At 40.0% G+C, this 22,280-nt stretch overlaps 2 protein-coding genes and 1 non-coding gene across 4 annotated transcripts; all 3 read right to left on the bottom strand.

Moving 5' to 3' along the window:
* Positions 1-1,610: 1,610 nt before the first annotated feature.
* Positions 1,611-8,613, bottom strand: LOC143846595 (FRIGIDA-like protein 1). 2 transcript variants are annotated; one of them, XM_077355070.1, is made up of 4 exons: positions 7,491-8,613; positions 2,670-2,845; positions 2,209-2,584; positions 1,611-2,145 (listed from the first exon to the last, which is right to left on the bottom strand). In XM_077355070.1, the coding sequence occupies exons 1-4, from the start codon at positions 8,299-8,301 to the stop codon at positions 1,751-1,753; spliced, it is 1,758 nt and encodes a 585-aa protein (XP_077211185.1). In that variant the 5' UTR covers positions 8,302-8,613; the 3' UTR covers positions 1,611-1,750. The 2 variants fall into 2 exon arrangements, with proteins under 2 accessions (XP_077211185.1, XP_077211184.1); XM_077355069.1 differs by having other exon boundaries at positions 1,611-2,584.
* Positions 3,422-3,510, bottom strand: LOC143847709 (small nucleolar RNA SNORD96 family). Its single transcript, XR_013235222.1, has one exon. It is a non-coding gene; the product is annotated as a small nucleolar RNA SNORD96 family (small nucleolar RNA).
* A 5,889-nt stretch (positions 8,614-14,502) lies between the features above and the next one.
* LOC143846594 (FRIGIDA-like protein 1) lies at positions 14,503-22,084 on the bottom strand. Its single transcript, XM_077355068.1, has 3 exons — positions 21,075-22,084; positions 15,403-15,578; positions 14,503-15,317 (listed from the first exon to the last, which is right to left on the bottom strand). The coding sequence occupies exons 1-3, from the start codon at positions 21,859-21,861 to the stop codon at positions 14,694-14,696; spliced, it is 1,587 nt and encodes a 528-aa protein (XP_077211183.1). The 5' UTR covers positions 21,862-22,084; the 3' UTR covers positions 14,503-14,693.
* Between the last annotated feature and the right edge of the window lie 196 nt (positions 22,085-22,280).

Here is a 22,280-nt window from a genome sequence, read left to right as displayed (position 1 = left end):
TTGGGTAGCTATCCTTCAGATAGTTAGATACTAGAAAAGTGCTCTTGGAAAAGGTTTATTTTTTTAGAAAGTATAATCATATAAGACTGGAGGGGTTCACAGATGCAGATTAGGCAGGGTCTCTAGCAGATAGGAGATCAACTACAAGCTATTGTACGTTTGTGGGGGTAAATCTTGTATCTTAGCATAGTAAGAAACAAGATGTCGTGGCAAGATCAAGAGCAAAGGCGAAGTATCGAGCCATGACTCATACATGTGGAGAGTTGACATGGATGAAGGTCTCTTTTGATAGAGATTGGTATTCACAGTCCATCTCCGGTGTCTTTGCATTGTGACAATAGGTCAACGCTTCATATCACCTCTAATCCGGTGTTTCATGAGACGACAAAGCATATCAATGTTGACTGTCACTTCATTTGTGCGAGATAGATTATTACCTTCTTCACTAGATTTGCAGATCAGTTTGCCACTGTTTTTCCTAAACCATCGGAAAAATCCAAGTTGAAGGATATTTGTAACAAGCTTGGGTTGTTTGACATTTACACTCCATCTTGAGAGGGAATGCTAGATGGTATTTTGGTCTTTATGTATGTAACCCTATTTACACATGTGTGTGTGTCTATATATGACATATTACATGGGAGCTCTCTCAAGGAGACTCTTCCTCTCCCTCACTTCCTCATCATCTTCATTTTCTCTTGTATACTATGTAGTTTCAACAACATGCAATGATTAGACAGCGGACATCCCAGGGAGTGTCTAAGGGATTTCAATGCTATAATGGCAACCAAACAAGGAGTAGTTTTGCAATGCCAAGCAAATAAAAGTGATTTGAGGCACTAGGAAACACAAAATGACAGCTGTCTAGCGACTCTAGCCAGAGAATGTGCAAGACCCCTTATGCTCTGTATGGTTGCCGGGTTTTTTTTGTTCGTGGGAGTTATGTGGGAGAAAAAAATACCCTGGGAGATAGGTGGGAAAAAAAAAGTCCTAGAAGTATCCTGGTAAAATAAAAATCCCATATTTGGTTCTGCGAGAGAAAAAAAATACCCTGGGAGATATGGTGGGAAAAAAAAACCTTTGTTTGGTTGCTTGAACTGTTAGGTAGAAAAAAATTCTTCTCAAGCTTATTTTTGGTTCCTAAGTTTATTTTTGTTCCTGGGGTTATCTTGGGATGGGATGAAAAGGCAATCATTTCAAAAGTGGGATTAAAAAATTCACCCCACAAGTAATCATTACAAGAGTGGGATTAAAAAAAACCTAGTGCTAAAAGGCAACCAAACATGTTATGAGACCAAAATTTAACTTACTCTCCCACATAACTCCCAGGACCAAGAAAAACCCGGCAACCAAACAGAGCATTAAGAGAGCCCAGACTGCCCAAAAGAAGAAAAGAAAAGAAAAGAGAAGAAAACGGAGGCATTGCCATTAAGAAAACCTGTCAATAAACATGAAATGCAACGCTATTCAACTACTAATATGTCGGACACCTTGACCTTGTTTGCAGAGCAGGTTAGGGCGTAGAACACCAGACTAAACTGTATATAGAGTGGGGAAAACTAAATGAAAATAAAGACCACATCTATTATGGATGAAAGATCCACAGCAGCTAAGAACTAAGCCAAGGTAAGATTTATATATAGATAACCATAATTGTCACAACCTATGTCAACAGCATAAATAACATTCTATCTTTAGTTTATCAAATGACTTGGAAAGTGATGCCAGACTGTAGTTGAAAAACACCAAACTAAGGGTAGTAGGGTGGATGATATGACAAACCACCAGACAGAGAGTAACCACTATAACCCAATGGCATATCATACATACTAGATCCCAGAAGATGTTCTGAAGAGTAGAGATGAGACTTTGATGGACTATTTTGGACACCAAAACCCAAAGGTTCACCCACATAGCTGGCTGAACCAGAGTATGGCCCAGCCGAACCAGAATAAGTGCCAGCTGGACCAGAGTAAGGTGCAGCTGAACCAGAGTAAGGGCCAGCAGGACCAGAGTAAGGTGCAGCTGAACCAGAGTAAGGGCCAGCTGGACCAGAGTAAGGTGCAGCTGAACCAGAGTAAGGGCCAGCTGGACCAGAGTAAGGTGCAGCTGAACCAGAGTAAGGGCCAGCTAGACCAGAGTAAGGTGCAGCTGAACCAGAGTAAGGGCCAGCTGGACCAGAGTAAGGGCCAGCTGGACCAGAGTAAGGTGCAGCTGAACCAGAGTAAGGGCCAGCTGGACCAGAGTAAGGTGCAGCTGAACCAGAGTAAGAAGGAATCCAATCAACCAACGGCCCAGAAGGCTGTGCCCTTTGAGGTGCAGTAGGAGGGGGGACATAAGCGGTGGTTGTTGCAGCGGGTCGAGGCTTCTTGTTTGGTGGTTGTGCAGTGGGAGGTGTGGGAGCTTCATGTTTTCTGTCTTCCTTCTGCTGAGAAATACGTTTCTTGCCTGCCAGAGCAGCACGCTTCAACTGAGAAATACGATTCCAAAGATTCATAGATGAAAATTCAGTTTCAAGCTTGTGCTCCTTTACATATTGGATTACTGCTTTTACAGCAGCAACTTCTTTTTCGGTGGCCTCATTCTGTAGCAGAATAGACAGTATATAGTATCACTGAGTGCAAAAGACGTTGAATTATTTGGGGAATCTATATTATGATGCTACATACCTGAGACATAGCGGAGTTATTGCCCTTTTTTCGAATTTCTTGAGCAACCTTCTTGGATTCCTTCAAGTATGCTTTCAACAAAGGTCCTGGAGGGAACTTATCCACTAGCCCAAACGCATATACGAATTTAACAGCTTGAAGTTGCTTCCCCATGCTGGCCAGTTTCTGAATAAAATCTGACAAAAGCAAAAAGCTTGATGGTCACTGGAATAACTTATCCACGCTAATGAGCAAAGAGCTCAAATTCCTCATTAATTTATATAGCAAAAAACTACGAACGCAGGCCCAAACAATAACACAACAAGAGATGGAAACTCGTAAAATTAGTGACTTCTTTTTGAGTTACCATTTTAAAAAAAAAGTGACATCCCTTTTTGACAATTTGATATACATAGATAAGATTATAATGGATCGAACCTAATATTTAACCTCCCTCAAAAGAGAAGAAATATAATATTAATATCCAAATCAGTAAAGAAGCTTGATCGGTGATTTCAAAGGGATGTTAACAACACCACTGTAAAACAACTAAAAAGTTGTCAGATTGTTGATTTTTTTTTTTTGAATGGTAAAATTAGAGGGTGCAACACGGTCGGATTGTTGAATGTTCCGTAAGAGAAATGTCTCAATGACAAATAAGAAGTCACAAATCTACAACAAAAGCATAGAACAGATTGTCCAGATTTTACAAATAAAAAAAAAGGGATGAATCGAACACATGATGAAGGCAATGGATATAAATATGTCACAAGAGGCCTAAGAATTGAAGGATAAATCATGGCTTCAAAAGCCATTCAGTCCCGAAATATGGTGTTTTATAATATGATCTCATCACTGGCCAACAATGTGAAGACACTGGACAGCCATCGTCAAGATGTCTTTCCTCTTTTCCATACAGGATGAGCACCCAGTCAATGGCAATATTTCCATGAAACAGCAATCATTTTTTTTTCTTTTTTTCTGAATGATGCAATCTAATGTAGTTCATTCTTCCTCTGACATCTACAAACAAATTGCTGGTTACCATCTACAAACAAATTGCTGGTTGAAAGCAATGTTCAACAACAGGTTTAGAACTAGTCCAGTCATGTCACATCAGGACCATCTAGTGAACATATACCATTTAATCAATGAAACCATTTACTCCAAATGAGAAGAACAGTTCTTTATATATCCAGACTTTTCATAAAACACTCTCCAGCAGAACAGTTATCTAGAGGGACTATATAACCGTCTCCTTAGCAGGAAAATTTAGAACAAAAAGGAGCCAGAAACAACCTCATTAGGAACGGTATTCACTTCCAGCACATACGAATTTTGCAATTTTCTTGTTACTTCTGTCCAGCAAGAGAGAATGAACGAGCTCAGTCACTGAATATTTGAAGGTTACAAAAATTGGCTGCAAAAGAGGTTCTAGAAAGGAGCAAAGGGTAGCCATTCAAAAAAAAGAAGAAGAAGAAAGGAGCAAAGGGTAAGACATTAAAGCATCCTTCAGCACATGAAGATGCTAGATCAGCAGGTATTCACAAATGACTGTAAAGAATTAGGTACATGGAGGATTTAAAGAAAACAAAGTGATAAAGGAGCAGATTTCATTGAATACGTCTGACCAAAGACTTCGAAAATTATAGCCCAAATTGAAAACTAAACGTATTCAATGCATGGTTCTATCACCAGAGGCTAGCAATGAGCAACCAGAGCATTTATACACAGCCGTAGGTGCTATTTTACAGACAAAAACATAGTTCAAAAGAAAGAATCAACCAATGTTTTTTTAAAAAAAGTAGGGCTTGCGTGTTTTAATGGAATTTTGCAGGATATTATTCGCGGCACCTGCTATTATATATGGTGAAGCGACTCAACAGCTCCTGCGTGTAATTTAAGCCTTTTTTTTCCAATATAAAAGGATATGGTGGAAACCCCTAATCGTGTACGCATTAATCAGAGAAAGGATCCACGAAAAGGCTGTTGTGGAAATGAAAGAACACTGAAATTAAAATCCCATCAAAACATAAGAGAATCAAAGGAAAAACGAATTTCTTTTTTCATTTGCACCATTTTTATGCTAAGCCTCGTCCTGCCGGCAGAAGCATTACACAAGCATTACAGTAGATCAACCAATGTTAGAGAAAAACATGATAAGGGTAATAAAATATTGTCACAAGGGAAAATGACATCAACACTCATCTTTAGAAATGCTATTCACTTCCAGCCCAGATGAATTTCACCATTTTCTTGTTACTTCTATCGAGAAAGAGAATGAAGGAGCTCAGTCACTTGATATTTGAAGGTCACAAAATTGGTTGCACATGAGGTTCTCAAAAAGAGCAAAGGGCGAGAAATTGAAGCATTCTTTAGCACATGAAGATGCTAGAAAAACAGGAAAACAACTGTAAAGAATTAGGTATATTGATGATGGAAAGAAAACAATTGATGGAGCAACTGGAGTCCAATACATGGCCACCTGTTATAGAATATCTGAAGGTCACAAAAATTGGCTGCACATGAGGTTCTCAAAGGACCAAAGGCTGAGACATTAAAGCATTCTTAAGCACACATCGATGCTAGATAAACAAGGATGCATAAAAGAATGTACGGAATTAAGTATATGGAGCATGGAAAGAAGAAAAAGTGAGAAAAGGAACAGGTTTCATTGAATATGTTTGACTAAAGACTGGACAAATTTAGACAAATTGATAACAATACCATCTCATTTGGACAAATTTAGACAAATTGATAACAATACCATCTCATTTGGACAAATTTAGACAAATTGATAACAATACCATCTCATTTAGTTCGCATTCTCAAAGAACCAAAGGCTGAGACATTAAAGCATTCTTAAGCACACATTGATGCTAGATAAACAAGGATGCATAAAAGAATGTACGGAATTAAGTATATGGAGCGTGGAAAGAAGAAAAAGTGAGAAAAGGAACAGGTTTCATTGAATATGTTTGACTAAAGACTGGACAAATTTAGACAAATTGATAACAATACCATCTCATTTGGACAAATTTAGACAAATTGATAACAATACCATCTCATTTAGTTCGCATACCTCCAACAGGAGACTAAAATATATAGTTTTGGCACCAGAAGCTATAGCACTGAGCAACATGGCCACCGGTGTTAATTTATATACAAAAAAATTAGTAAAAAAGAATAAATAGAGAAAAATTGGTATGGGTAAAAATAAACATTTTATCACAAGGGAAAATTACATCAGCATTCTTCTTTAGGGATGGTATTCAGTATTCACTTCAAGCCCACACTTGCCGTTTTCTTGTTACATCTCCGGCAAGAAAGAATGAAAGAGCTTTTATATACAACAATGTAGTAAAAAAAAGAATCAACCAAGATTAAAAAGAGAATAGAATGGTATGGGTTAAACTAAATTTGTAGTCATGAAGGCAAAATGACATCGACATTCCTAGAGGCAGAAAATACTAACCAGAACAACCAGGTAATCACAGTATTTAGCCACTTAAAGAGTCTACTTGGAAGCATTGTCTCCATTGTTTTTTAAAACCTAAACCAGCAAATACAAGATTACTACAGTCAAGGAATACATAGCTTGGCATTACAAGCCAGCCAAGCACCCAGAACACAACCATGAGTGTAGTGCAATGGTCATCATAGGGAATGATAAATCTTTATATACACATAATTGAGTGAAGTGCGGACAGCACAATAAGGAAAGGTAGAATAAATAAAATCTAGGGATATGAAGCCCAACCACCAAGAATGCTTGGAAAGACCTTGTAATCAAGATCTTCCACACAAAAATCCCAACATACACAAACCACTACAAAGGACGAGATAACTTAAACACAGAGCCAGTAAAATGACAACACAGGAAAGGCTTAAAAAACATAACCCAACAAAGATTTACTTTGCAAAAGAAAAAAAGAGTAACTATCACAGGACAACTACAAAAAGAAACCTAGCTAACACAGCAGAACATGACTCAAAATTTAATTGCAGGGAATATATGCAAGCCTATCACAGAAGAACATGACTCGAAATCAAAAGGATATACAAACCTAAGGGCTGAATTTAAAATATAAGAAAATGATCTATTCCAATAAAATGATCAAAAGGGAACCAGATAATGAATAGAAAACAAAAAAATGAGGACTGTACAAATGAAATGTGTGCCTCATGGCCAGTCCTAGGAGGTAATGGCAGTAATGCTGCTCCCCAAGGCGATGGAATATGAAACCGCTCAGAAAAAGAGGAGATCCTCAGAAGGACCATCAACTCCAAAGAACTTTATCCATGACGTTTACCAAGGAATGTACAAACACGATTCGTTTGCCCCAACATGGTAAGGAGACTTTCACCCAGAAAAATCTTCCCCGTTCACAGACTACAGGAAATATTAAAAAGAATATAATCTAAGAAAAATCAAGCTCTACATATAGAAACAGAAATGGGAACTTTTAGCTAGCTAAAAACAGTTGAAAGCGCAACAACAGTGACATTAAAATAATGGGCGTGGTGAAAGACAGAATCTTTCTGGACAAAAGGTTCAGATACTAGAATTATATGAATAAATATTTGAACATACGCCCATCAATTAAAATAAAATTAGTAGTATAGGGAGATTTAAACTATTATGTGAGGAGTAATTATACGGCAGTGAAGCACCCACAAGCAAATTTTTGAGTATCTCAACATTCCACTTCAACATAAGCATGAAAAATCGCAACAAATCTCAACATTCCTCTTCAACATAAGCATGAAAAATCGCAACAAAGAAAAAAAAAACAAATAAGTAATTGACACAGCATCTAAAAGTATTTATTGGGTCCTCACCAGGAACTTTCTCAGCAAGATCAAGAGCCTTAAACAAATCAATCACCTGATCCCGCCGAGCAACAAAAACAAAAAGGTCAAATAACTCCTCTACATCAAATGCAGAAACCAATCCAAATGTAACTAAAAGCTGCATAAAACCAATAATTTCTAAAGCGTTATCACCCCCTGGACTAATCTTCCTCTTCCATTCAACTGCCAATTTCTTCGCCCTCTCTTTATGTATATTTATAATCTCCGGCGATATAAAAACCAGACGCTCTAACAGATGAATACAACTACGTCTAATCCCCGCCAACTCCACATCCTTATCACCCTTTAAATTCAAATCATCAGAAGTATAAAAACCCTCCATGGCATCCAAAACCATCTTTCCCGGATCAGGAGCTAACCTAATCGCCTCCGTAATCTCATTCCGAAGTGTGGGAATCTCTTTCCTGTTCTCATTAATGAAAGATCTCAATCCCATTCCATCCATTTTTTCACACAGGGATTTCAGCTCCGGCCGTGGAGTCACCTCTATTGAATCTTCTTTCTGTTTTATAGATTTCTCATCAGATTTTTTCACTGGAGTCTTTTCTTTAGATTTCTCCTTCTCCTTCTCCTTCTCCTCTAATTCTACTTCCTTAAAGCTAGTCTCGATTGATTTCTCGATGGAGTTGAAATGAGCCTCGATATCATTCCATTGAAGGGTGAATGAGGAGAGAGAGGTGGAATGTGATTGGAGATCTTCGAAAGCTTTTCGAAGAGATTCCTTCTTTGCAGGAATGGATTTGATTGCTGCAGAAATCGACTTCGTAAAAGAAGCCATTTATGCAGAAAGATCAAAATTTCTCAAGACATACGGAACAAAAAAAAAACCTATGTAACGAAATCTTAGGTGGTTTCTCTCTAGCCCTAAGATCTGAAAGAGGGAAGAAGAAAAACAACGTCGAAATCCAAAAACCCTAACGTTAAGGTCTGAATGGGGATGAAAAACGTTAGAACCTAACCTTAGAGCTGAAAAGAGATGAAAACCCCTTCAACTGGAGAAAAATCTACCCTAAAAACCCTAGAGTTTTGTAATCTCAGAATTGCAGAGCAAACCCTAGAAGACGAGTTGGAGGCACGAGAGGGCCGGCGGATACCGTGTATTTATAGAGTCGGGCCCATAGCACAATGGGGGGTGCTGCGGGGAAGTGATATATTCGACCCCTTTTCTTACTTGGGACAGTCAACTCTAGTGTATCTCAGTATCTGTGAGACCACTATGACTACAGTTTTACAGTAGAGGGGCTGTCCCAATTTAGAAAAAGGGGTGAATATATTAATGAGAAAACTATTGGTGCGGTTAAGTACCATTTTTTTGGTGCGCTTAAGTTGTTATAACGCCTCCCATTCGTTTAAATATTTGGGTACTGCTAGGTCCCGCTTAAGCGCACCAATGGGAGGCGTTATAACAACTTAAGCGCACCAAAAAAATGGTGCGCTTAAGCTCACCAGCAGTTTTCTCTATATTAATTACCCTTCAGATTGTCCATGAAGATTGACAATTTGATTGTCTAATATAGTGTAGACCAGACAAACGGGTGGGCCGGGTAGGTTTCACTCAACCCTTACGGGTACGGGCCGGGTCACAACTGACCCGAAATCTTACCGGTCACTATTCGGGTAACCCGGCCCCACCCATATGGGTCGAGTGGACCCGCAGATCATTTGCTATTTTTATTCCCACACTATAATAGGATGATTCAAACTGTCCATGTGATGGGCCATAACATAAATAGGTTGTGCCCAAAAAATTATTCCCATAGGATGATCCTAGCCCTCATATCTATGGTGGAATTGCATATTATTATTTATGGAAACCTCTATAGATCGGAGGGCTAGGATCAACCTATGGAAATGATTTTTAGGCACAACCGATTTACATTGTGTTCCATCACATGGACGGTTTAGATCATCTTATGATGTGGTCCGTACAGTAGTTTTTGAAAAGTATAGGACTATAACGGCTTTCACCATATAAAATCTCGATGATTTGGGTTTTTACGGGCACACATGGGTCCACCCGGCTCAGCCCAATTTTGATGGGACTTGCACAGGCCGGGTCAAATTTTAACGGGTCACTAATTTAGTGACCCAAGCTGTAAATTTCAGGTGGACCGGGTGGATTCCCAGGTCCAATATAGTGGGCCTTATGAAGATTGGCAAAAGTAATTCCAAAACAAAATAAGTTTTTGGGAAATGAAATATTTCGTCCATTTCTCTTTCCCGGCCATCCTCATTCCAAAAATGGGCCACCCTTTGTATTTGGCTCGTTTTTCATTCCTTTTTTAAAGCTCCCATCGAATGGCCCACTCTCATCAGCCCTACCTTGATGGAACGATTGTAGTCCCTGACTCATTCCGCAAAAAAAAAAAAATAATAATAAACTGTTATATTATTTTTAAAAAAATTGTACACTTTTGAATGGGATATTTCAGCATGGAGCCAGGAACATTTGTGTCCCCTCGTGATGGTCTACAAGATGAATGGTCTAGCATGGGGCCACGGGCATATGGACCTGCTCATGGTCCCCTAGCCGTCCAAGACCTTTTGATTCCTCTCTTCAAAAGAGGAAAATGAAGAATGATCATCCACTCTGCATAATTTTCTAAATCCGATTATTTCTTCTGTATTATCTTTGCACTTTTTTCATTGCAGAGAATGAAACAAAAAATAATTTTGAAGACACAGGCTTCTGCAATTTTCTGATGCTATTTGGTGATGGTTTGCAATGAATTTTAGCTACGCTTGGTTGCTTGGAGTGGCTCGGAGAGTTGTGGAATAGGAAGCCAAAGGGAGGAGACAAGCATTTTGATTTTCCTAGAATTACCTCAGAAAATTGTGTAGTAGTGTTTGGTTGCACGGCAAATACTCAGAGAGTAAGAGAAAAAAGTAGGAAGGGTCATTACCAATACAGGGAGAGAGGAGAGAGAGGAGAGAGAGAGAGATAGAGAGAGATAGAGAGAGAGAACATCATTCCCTAGAAAATTCAACCATAATTCTTTGCTTTTGGAAAAAGGGGAAAAGAAAGAGTCAAACAATTATTACATGAGAGAAATCCAAGGGAATCAATGGAAGTCCAATGCATTTTAACAACAAAATGTAGAATGGCATGTCATATCCAAACCAAAATCAGACGGTTACCGAGCTTTTGTGCAACCAAACGAAGAAGCAAAGTGAAAGTCACTCCAAGTGACTCTCTCTCTTTTGTGCAACCAAACAAAGAAGCAAAGTGACTTTCACTTTGCTGCCTGCCCCCCCCCCCCCCACACACCAAATTCAAAGAGGCAATGAGGAAAAAACAGGAGAGCTCCACCTTACAAAAATCCTTGGAGATTCCAGGGTTAGGGTAAGAAACCCCTCCAAGTGTGCCACCACCCAACCCATTCTAATTCTCCTTTCCTCATGGTGCCTTGATCCGACTTGAGTGTCGAAGGGTCCACTCGGAGTCCTTAGCCCCTTTGTCTGTGGGTGCAAAATACAGGTTGGACCGTTGGATGCACACCCCTCGGAAGAAGGATGAGCCGATCCGGACAATTCACACTCAAATACAGATTTGAGCTGCATCAGAATGGTGCTTTCGTTGAGTGTGAATCCGCTACTGCATATGGATTACCTCCAACCTTCCTCTAATCTTCCATCCCCACTTCGAGCAAATAAATGGAGTCTAACCTTCATCCTGATCATGACGTCCCATTCACGGCGAGAATCACCAATATCCCTATCCCAGAGGACCTGTAGATACAGTCGTTCGCTCCGTATGATGGTTCCCAGGATCCCAGGGAGTACATGGACGCCTTTAGCACCACCCTGCTCCTCGCCAGCATACCAAAGGCCGTCAGACGCCGGATCTTCCCCTCCACCGTTTAAAAAGGTGGCATGGGTCTAGTTCACCATGTTTCAACCCAACTCTATCAACTCCTATGAAGAGCTCGGATATCAGATGGCCATGTGCTTTGACGCCACACGGGGATATTGGAGTTCCCCATGATCCCTGACCACCCTTAAAACGGGTGGACAGGTATCTCCTCCAATACAACGGCAAGGCTCATGCCGTCAGCATGCAAGGTTCAGACATAGAAACGGTCATGTTTGCCTTTCAAATGGGCCTAGATCTGTCTTCCCCGCTCCACTCTTTGCAAAGGACACAGACATAGAAACGGTCATGTTTGCCTTTCAAATGGGCCTAGATCTGTCTTCCCTGCTCCACTCTTTGCAAAGGACACACCCTCGGGATATCCCCAACCTAGCTGCCAAGCTCAACACCTTCATCGCCCTCGAAAGGCCACGCCGGAAGAAGAGCCCGGAGAATTCTTCCCTCCCAACAGCACGGCGGATGTGATGTTGGTATCCATAAGGAGGGGGCCAGTTGACCTCCTAGGCGCAAAATGCCTGCCCCAGTGCAAGCCGTTGATCCGCCCCAGAGGCCCGGAGAGTACACTCCCCTTAACACCACTTTGGGGAACATCCTCTCCTACATATCCCAGAGTGGTACAACCTCCTCATGGTGGCCGGAGAGGTTATGCTTTGGTGGAAGGAGAGTCGGGAAGTCATTGAGGATCCGGACACGATACGGAGGACTGTCGCCTCCTACAAAATCAAATCAAGAAGCTCGTTCGCAGGGGCCCCCTCTCAGAATTTTTCGTAGGGCAACCCCACCATGGCTAACCGTATTCACTCAGCCTTACATCCGCGACCGACCGTGGGGGAGCTAGGGGGCATACCCAGACCTTTGGCGTGGATTATTTGAAGACTTTTTCCCCAGTGGCGAAGATATTGTTTGTTCGTGTGTTAATTTCTTTGGTTGTTAACCGTGGTTGGCCTGTCTATCAGTTGGATGTGAAAAAAGCCTTGCTCCATGGTGACCTCTCTAATGCCTCGTTTGGTTGCACAAAAGCTCGGCAGTCGTCGGAATTTTGTTTGGATTTGGCATGCTATTCCATGTTTGGTTGCCAAAATGCATTGGACTCCCATTGATTCTCTTGGATTTCTCTCATGTAATAATTGTTTGTCTCTTTCTTGTCCCCTTCCAAAAGCAAAGAATTATGGTTGAATTTTCTAGGGAATGATGCTCTCTCCATCTCTCTTCCCTCTCTCTCCTCTCTCCCTATATTGGTAATGACACCCCCTACTTTTTCTCCTACTCTCCGAGTATTTGTCGTGCAACCAAACACTACTACACAATTTTTCGAGATAATTCTAGGAAAATAAAAATGCTTGTCTCCTCCCTTTGACTTTCTATTCCACTACTCTCCAAGCCACTCCAAGCAACCAAAAGTAGCATAAAGAGTTATATATGGAGCAACCTCCTGGATTTATTGCTCGCAAGGGGGGGGGGGGGTTGGTTATGTATGTTGTCTTCCGATGGCGTTATATGGGCTAAAGCAGTCTCTACGAGCTTGGTTTGGCATATTCGGCAAGGCTATTAGGCGCTTTGGTATGAGATAGTGTGCACTCGACCGTTCTGTATTCAGTACTCATCCTGGTGATGGCTACATCTTGTTGATTGTGTATGTCGATGATATTGTGATTACTATGGATGATACACAAATATCCAGAGACTTAAGACATACCTTCAAACAAAGTTTTGTATCAAAGACCTAGGACGTCTTCAATATTTTTTGGGTATCGAGGTGGCATACTCTAAGGGGGTCTTTCCTTGTTTCAGAGGAAATGTGTTCTGGACAAATTAGAGGAGATGGGATCCTTAAGAGCAAAGGCAGCAGAGGTTCCTATGGATCCCAACGTGGAGCTTCTTCCAGATCAGGAGGAGCTGTTGGATGACCCCGACAGATATAGGAGATTTGTTGGTAAGTTGATTTACTTGACTATGATTATTACCAATATAACCTATGCAGTAGTAGTGGTTAGCGAGTTTATGAGTTCTCCTCATACTTCACATTCGGCCGCTACCCTTCAGATAGTTAGATACTAGAAGAGTGCTCCTAGAAAATGGTTATTCTCATAAAGCATAATCATATAAGACTGGAGGAGTTCACAGATGCAGATTGGACAGGATCTCTAGCAGATAAGAGATGGTTGAAGGTCTTGTATCTTAGCGTAGTAAGAAACAAGATGTTTTGGCAAGATTGAGCGCAGAGGCAGAGTATCGAGATATGACTCATACATGTGAAGAGCTGAAATGGTTGAAGGTCTCTTTTGATAGAGATTGGAATTCATAGTTCATCTTCGACGTCTTTGGATTATAACAATAGGTGAGCACTTCATATTACCTCTAATTCAGTGTTTCATGAGGACAAGGCATATTGAGATTGACTGTCACTTCATTCGTGCGATGCTTTTTCGAGTGCAGAGAGATTATTACCTTCTTCACTAGATCTGCAGATCAGTTTGTCAATGTATTTACTAAACCACAGGCAAATTCCAAGTTGAAGGATATTTATAACAAGCTGGGGTTGTTTGATATATGCACTCCATCTTGAGAGGGAATGCTAGAGGTTATTTTGGTCTTTATGTATGTAACCCTATTTGCACATTTGTGTGTGTCTATATATGACATTACATGGGAGCTCTCTCGAGGAGACTCTTCTTCTCCCTCACTTCTTCATCATCTTCATTTTGTCTTGTATACTATTTGGTTTCAAGTTTCAACAACATGCAATGATTAAACAGCAGACATCCCAGGGAGTGTGTAAGGGATTTCAATGCTATAATGGCAACCAAACAAGGAGTAGTTTTGCAATGTCAAGCAAATAAAAGTGATTTGAGGCACTAGGAAACACAAAATGACAGCTGTCTAGCCAGAGAATGTGCAAGACCCTTGAAGAGAGCCCAGAGTGCCCAAAAGAATAAAAGCAAAGAAAAGAAAAGAGAAGAAAACAGAGGCATTGCCATTAAGAAAACCGATCAATAAACATGAAATGCAACGGTATTCAACTACTAATATGTGGGACACCTTGACCTTGATTGCAGAGCAGGTTAAGGTGTAGAACACCAGACTAAACTGTCAATAGACTAGAGAAAATTAAATGAAAATAAAGACCTCATCTATTATGGATGAAAGATTCACAGCAGCTAAGAACTAAGCCAAAGTAAGAATTATAAATGGATAACCATAATTGTCACAACCTATGTCAACAGCATGAATAACATTCTATCTTTAGTTTAACAAATGACTTGGAAAGTGATGCCAGACTGTAGTTGAAAAACACCAAACTAAGGGTAGTATGGTGGATGATATGACAAACCACCAGACAGAGTGTAACCATTATAACCCAATGGCATATCATACATACTAGATCCCAGAAGACGTTCTGAAGCGTAGAGATGAGACTTTGATGGACTATTTTGGACACTAAAACCCAAAGGTTCACCCACATAGCTGGCTGAACCAGAGTAAGGCCCAGCTGAACCAGAGTAAGCGCCAGGTGGACCAGAGTAGGGTGCAGCTGGACCAGAATAAGGTGCAGCTGGACCAGAGTAAGGGCCAGCTGGACCAGAGTAGGATGCAGCTGGACCAGAGTAAGAAGGAATCCAATCAACCAACGGCCCAGAAGGCTGCGCCCTTTGAGGTGCAGTAGGAGGGGGGACATAAGCGGTGGTTGTTGCAGTGGGTCGAGGCTTCTTGTTTGGTGGTTGTGCAGTGGCAGTTGTGGGAGCTGCACGTTTCTTGTCTTCCTTCTGCTGAGAAATACGTTTCTTGCCTGCCAGAGCAGCACGCTTCAACTGAGAAATACGATTCTCAAGATTCATAGATGAAAATTCAGATTCGAGCTTGTATTCCCCTACATATTTGATTACTGCTTTTACAGCCTCAATTTCTCTTATGAAAGCCTGATTCTGTAGCAGAATAGACAGTATATAGCATCACAGAGTGCAAAAGACTTTGTATTATTTGGAGAAACTATATAATGATGCTACATACCTGAGACATAGCTGAGTGATTGCCCTTTTTTAGGATTTCTTGAGCAGCCTTCTTGGATTCCTTCAAGTATGCTTTCAACAATGATACTGGAGGAAACTTATCCACAAGCTCAAAAGCATAGACAAACTTAACAGCTTGATTATGCATCCCCTTGCTGGCCAGTTTCTGAACAAACTCTGATACAAGCAAAAAAGCCTGCTGGTCACAGTAAGAACTTATCCAGAAGCTAATGAGCAAAGAATTCTAATTCCTCATTAAATTATCTAGCAAAAGCTAGGTGAGCAGATCCAAAACAATCCTTTTTTTGTTTTTAAAAAGGCACAACCACTATATCACAGCAAGAGATAAAAACTCCCTACAATCAGTGACATTTTTTTACTATTTGATATAGCCGCGTCAGATTAGAATGGATGGAACCTAACATTTAGCCTTACTCAAAAAAAAAAAAAGAGTAGGAAAAATAAAATATCCGAAGCAGAAGTGAATCTTGATTGGTGATTCAAGAGTGACATTAACACCATTACTGTAAAACAGCTAAGAAATTGTCAGATTGTTGAATGTTCAGTAAGAGAAATGTCTCAATGACAAGGAGATAGAGAACTACAGCAAAAGCATCAGACAGATTGTCCAGATTTTACAAATTAAAAAAAGGAGCAGATTTCATTAAATATGTGTGACAAAGGACTGGAAAATTTTAGACCAAATTGAAAACTATACCATCTCAGTTAGTGACATAACTCCAACAGGAGACTTCAATGCATAGTTCTGGCACCAGATTCTAGCAATGAGCAACCACAAGCCAATACATGGCCGCAGGTGTTATTTTATATACAAAAATGTAGTTCAAAAAAAAAAGAATCAACCAATTTTAGATAGAGAAAAACATGATATGGGTAAAAAAATATTGTCACAATTGAAAATTATGGCAAGACGCATCTTTAAGAACGCTCATTTCCAGCCCAAACGAATTTCGCCATGTTCTTGTTACTTCTCTCCAGCGAGAGGATGAAGGAACTCAGTCACTTCATATTTGAAGGTCACAAAATTGGCTGCACATGAGGTTCTCAAATGGAGCAAAGGGTGAAAGATTAAAGGCAATCTTTTTTTTTAAAGGTAGCAATCTATTAAGGAAAGAGGGGAAATAACCTTGATTAAAGCATTCTTCAGAGCACGAAGATACCAGATAAACAGGGATGTACAAACGACTGTAAAGAAATAGGTATATTAAGGATGGAGAGAAAAAAGTGATAAAAGGAGCAACCGAAGTCAATAAATGGCCATGGGACACAGAATATTTGAAGGATACACAAAAACCGGCTGCACATGACGTTCTCAAAAGGAGCAAAATATGAGACGTTAAAGCATTCTTCATCACACAAAAATGTTAGATAAACAGGGATGCGCAAACAATTGTATGGAATTAGGTATATATAGAGTGGAAAGAAGAAAAAGTGATAAAAGGAACATGATTCAGTGAATATGTTTAACCCATAGTTGCCAGGCTGGGAAACAAATTCAGGAAGCGAAACTTGAAATGGAAGTAGGAAACGGAGGGAAAAAAACAAAAGGTGAAACGAGAAACGTGGAAATAATAGAAAATCATATGATAATGCATTAAGAAACGTCCTAGAAACGCATTAAAAACGTTTCAGAAACGAAAAATAAATAAATCAAGGAAAACATATATGAAATACAAGAAAAACACTAATATAAAAGAGAAACACGAGAAATATGTGAAGTATGCACCAAACTTTTTTCATAATTTTTTATTAAAATTAGCAGGCATACATGGATGGATGATTTATATATGTTCCTTACATATTTTATTTTATTTTAAATGGTATTTTGTATTTTACAAGAATTTTTTACTTATTTCTATTTTTATTACGATGTGTACTATCATCTTCCTTTTTAATATATATTTCATAATTTTTGCGGTGGTTTCTACAAAATGTTTCTCGTCTGTTTCACATATGTTTCCTATGCATGTGTTTTATATGTTTATCATGTGTTCCACATAAGTTTCCCATATAATTCCCACGCGCTTCTCCCATATGTTTCGAAAATGTTTCCCCAACTTTTTTCATATTCCGAAAATGTTTCCGAAACGCATTTCCCAGGAAACACGTTTCTCACCTCCCAAAGGCGTTTCTAGCAACAATGGTTTGCATAAAGACTAGACTAATTTAGAAAAATTGATAACAAAACCATCTCAGTTAGTTGACATAATCCATAAGGAGACTCAAATGCATAGTTTTGGCACCATAGGCTAGCATTGAGCAACCTGAGTCAATACATGGCCACCTGTGTTATTTTATACACAAAAATTTAGTTAAAAAAAAGAAACAAAAGAGAAAAAATGGTATGGTTAAAATTAAACTTCTTGTCTGGGAAAATTACATCAACGTTCTTCTTTAGTAATGGTATTCAGTATTCACTTTGAGCCCAGACAAATTTTACCATTTTCTTGTTACATCTCTCCGGCAAGAGAGAATGAAGGAGCTTTATATACAAAATGAAGTTAAAAAAAAATCAACCTAGATTAAATAGAGAATAAAATGGTATGGGGAAAAATAAATTTTAGTCATAAAGTCAAAATGACATCAACATTCTTAAGAGGCAGCAAATACTAACCAAAACTATCAGTTAATAGCAGTACTTTGCCACTTAAGAGTCTACTTGGAGGCATTGCCTCCATTATTTTTTAAAACCTAAAGCAGCGGATTTGAGCTTCCTACAGTCAAGAAATATGTAGCTTGGTTTTATAAGCTAACCCAGAACGCAACTATGAGCGTAGTGCAATAGTCATCAAAGGGAATGGCAAATTTTGCCATTTTCTTGTTACATCTCTCCAGCAAGAGAGAATGAAGGTGCTTTATATGGAAAAATGTAGTAAAAAAAAGGGACCTAATAAATCCGCCCATTTTAATTCTGCGGACAGCCCCTACCACTGTAACCGATTGCGCTCTCTCTCTCTCTCTCTCCCTCTCCCTCTCCCTCTCCCTCTCCCTCTCCCTCTCTCTCTCTCTCTCTCTCTCTCTCTCTCTCTCTCTCTCTCTCTCTCTCTCTCTCTCTCGTCAAAACATTGCTTTCGGGTATGCTACCCTACTCCTCTCATCCCTTCAACACTTCTACTCCAGCACGCATGGAGACCCTCACCCTCTTCTTTGCTCTAGGTGTTGCTACGTCTATCTACCTCCTTTGGTTAGGGTTCCTCGCCAAAACCCTAACCGGTCCAAAAGTGGCACCTTGTCATAAGCCTCCCAAGTCTAATCGTGAACTGGAACTGCACACACAACTGGATCGGCTCCAATCTCTGATAAAAGGCGGTTTGTTAATGTATCACACGTGTGAAAGGCCTGAAAACAAGTCCATGTGACGGCCCGGTGCAACCCCAAAAACCATGAACACGTTCTCCGTTCCCAATTCGATAACTACCCAAAACGCCCAAACTGGCAAGCCGCCTTCCACGACCCTCGTTGTCAGGGCATCTTCAACTGCGACGACGAAATCTGGCTCATCCAACGAAAGACAGCGACTATAGAGTTCACACCCTGGTCCCTCCCTCTCCACTAAGTCTAAGGCATCTTCAACTGCGACGACGAAACCTGGCTCATCCAACGAAAGACAGCGGCTTTAGAGTTCACACCCTGGGCCCTCTCCCTCCGCTAAGCCATGCCCAGTGGGTGAACCGCTCCATTAAGCTACAGAGCTGCCCCCAAACCCAAATTCCCTCTCCCTAGTCCCTACCCATTCCTTTTAATCATCTCCATCATCTTATCTACTCTCTACAGCCATGGAATCCATGGGAGTATGGAATCATCAAGTGGTGGCAACGAAGAATAAACCTCGATCCATTTTGGTCCAAAAACCTATTATCGGAATCCAATTGCACCCACATCGGTGGGCTAATGGGCTCATCTTCAACGTCAACCCCATTCCCTACACAAAACTCACTGGCCCCATTACCGGTGCCCCCCGCCCCGACACTGGACTCCGCCTATCTTCTCCGGCGCCCACAAATTAACCTAAGAAAAAGATGGTTTTGGCGAGCTTCGTGGTATGGGTATCGGAAGCTTCCATAAGCATTTGCAAGGGGAGGAGATGGGGTTATTGTTGCATTTCTTGGAGTTCTGAGATTTCCGCCATGGAGAGAGAGAGAGAGAGAGAGAGAGAGAGAGAGAGAGAGAGAGAGAGACTCGGTGGGAAAAAGTTCAAGTAAAGAGAAGAAAAGGTGAACAAGCTGGCACGCCTATTTGTACAAGTGGGACCCACATGGGTAAAATGTGACTGGCGAAAAGAAAGATTAGAGAAAAGGGAAAACTGTTTGCAACCAGTAGACTGGGCGTCCGCGGAATCCAAAGGGGCGGATTTATCAGCTCCAAAAAAAGAATCAACCAAGATTAAATAGAGAATAAAATGGTATGGGTAAAAATAAAATTGTAGTCTATAAATGAAAAATGACATCAACATTCCTAGAGGAAGCAAATACTAACAAGAAAACGCAGCACTTTGCCACGTAAGAGTCTACTTGGAAGCATTGCCTCCATTGTTTTTTAAAACCTTAAGCAGTAGCTTTGAGCTTACCACAGTCCAGAAATATGTAGCTTGGCATCAAAATCTAACCAAGTACCTGGAACGCAACTATGAGTGATGCAATGATCATTATAGGGAATTAAATTTTTTTATATCCACATAGTTGAGTGAGAACAGCACAGTAAGGAAAGGTAGAATTAAAGACATGGATTTAGAGATGTGAAAGCCCAACCACTAAGAATGCTTAGAAAGACATTGTAATTAAGATCTTCTACATGAAAATCCCAACATTTACAAACCAATACAAAAGACAGGATCACTTAAACACGGAGCCATGTGAAATAGCAGCACAGGAAAGGCTTAAAAAATATAACTGAAAATAGATTTACATTGCCAAAGAAAAAATATGTAAATATCACAAAACAACTGGTAAAAGAAATCCATCGACCACAGTAGAACATGACTAAAAATTAAACTGCGGATAATTTATGCAAGCCCGTCGCAGAAGAACATGACTCAAAATAAAAAAAAGGATATACAAATCTAGTGACTGCATATAAAATATAAGAAAATGATCTATTCCAATAAAATAATCAACTGGAAACCAAATAATGAATAGCTAAAAATAATACAGATATCAACAGACTGAAAAAATGTGACACATGGCCAGTCCCAGGAGGCAATGGCAGCAAGGGTGCTCCTCAAGGCGATGGATATGAGATTGCTCTGGAAAAGAGAGTCAACACAAAAAAATATCATCTAGAAACAACCAAGGTTTACATATAGAAACAGAGAGGGGAACATTTAGCTAGTTACAAAAAGCTGAAGATAGTGACATTAAAATAATTGGGGTGGTGAAAGACATAATCTTTCTGCACAGTAGGTTAATATCCTAAAATTATATCAACGAATATTTGAACATACAGACAGATCTAATCAAATAAAATTAGTAGTAGCATAAGGAGATTAAAACTATTATGTGAGGAGAAATTGAGTGGGAGAAGAGCACCACAAGCAAATTTTAGAATATCTCGACTAGTCGAAATAACATTTCCTCTACAAGAAAAGCATGCAAAAAAGGCAAACAAAAAAGTAATTGACACAGCATCTAAAACTGTTCATTCCCAAATCCTTACCAGGAACTTTCTCTACAAGATCAAGCGCCTTAAACAAATCAATCGTCTGTTTCCGCCGAGCAATAAGAACAAAAAGGTCCAATAACTCATCCACACCAAATTCCGAAACCAATTGAAACGTAGCTAAAAGCTGCAAAAAAGCAAAAATTTCAAAAGGGTTTTCACCTCCCAAACTAATCTTCCCCTTCCATTCAAATGCCAATTTCTTCGCTCTTTCCTTCACCGTATTTTTAATCTCCGGATTTATCAAAACCAAACACTCTAACAGACGAATGCAACTACGTCTAATCGCTGCTAATTCTATATCCTTATCTCCCTTTGAATTCAGATTAGAACTATAAAAACCCTCCATGGCATCCAAAACCATTTTCGCGGGATCAGAAGCAAACCTAAGAGCCCCTACAATCTCATTCCGTATTTCCGCAAGCTCCTTCCTATTCTTATTCATGAAAGATCTCAATCCCTTTCCATCCGTTTTTTCACACAATGATTTAATCTCCGGCCGCGGAGTCGCCTCTATAAACTCGTTTGTTTTTTCCGGTGACTTTTTCACCGGTTTTTTTGCCGGAGTCTTTTCTTTCTCCGGCAGAGTAGAGACTTCAGATTGGCCTTTCTCATTCTCCTTCAATTCGATCTCCTTAAAGCGAGTCTCGATCGATTTCTCAATCGAGTCAAGGTGCAATTCGAGATCCTTCCATTGAAGGGTGAAAGATGCGAGAGCAGCGGAATGCGATTGGAGATCTTCGAAAGCTTTCCGAAGAGATTTCTTCTTTGTAGAAGAAGCCATTTATGAAGAAGATCAAAATCCCTCGCAGAAAAAAAAACCCTAATATCAGAAATCTTAAGCAGAAAAAGCAAAGAAGATACAATGCCAAAAACCCTAACGATACGGTCCGAAAACCTAAGACCTAACCCTAGATCTGAAAAGAGATGAGCACCCGTTCAGCTGGAGAAAAACACAAACCCTAACCCTAGAGTATTGCAATTCCAGGTCTAATCCACCTTATATTTTAAGATATACGGTTCGAACTTCCTTATTAAGAAGAAAAGAGAAATGATAGAGTGAAGGGCGCCCTTGCAAAAGAGGAGGTACAAGGGCGCCCCTATTGGTGGATGTGACTAGATCTAATGATTGTAGCCCGTTGATTGTCGATTGATCAAGCGTCATTTAAGATGGCCCTTCACATAACTATCTAATCATCTGAT

Source organism: Tasmannia lanceolata, unplaced genomic scaffold (genome assembly GCF_043159265.1).
Source record: "Tasmannia lanceolata isolate RefF3 unplaced genomic scaffold, GAP_Taslan_0.1 ptg000015l, whole genome shotgun sequence".
NCBI classification, from domain to species: Eukaryota; Viridiplantae; Streptophyta; class Magnoliopsida; order Canellales; family Winteraceae; genus Tasmannia; species Tasmannia lanceolata.
This window is presented reverse-complemented; position numbering and strand designations above follow the sequence as displayed.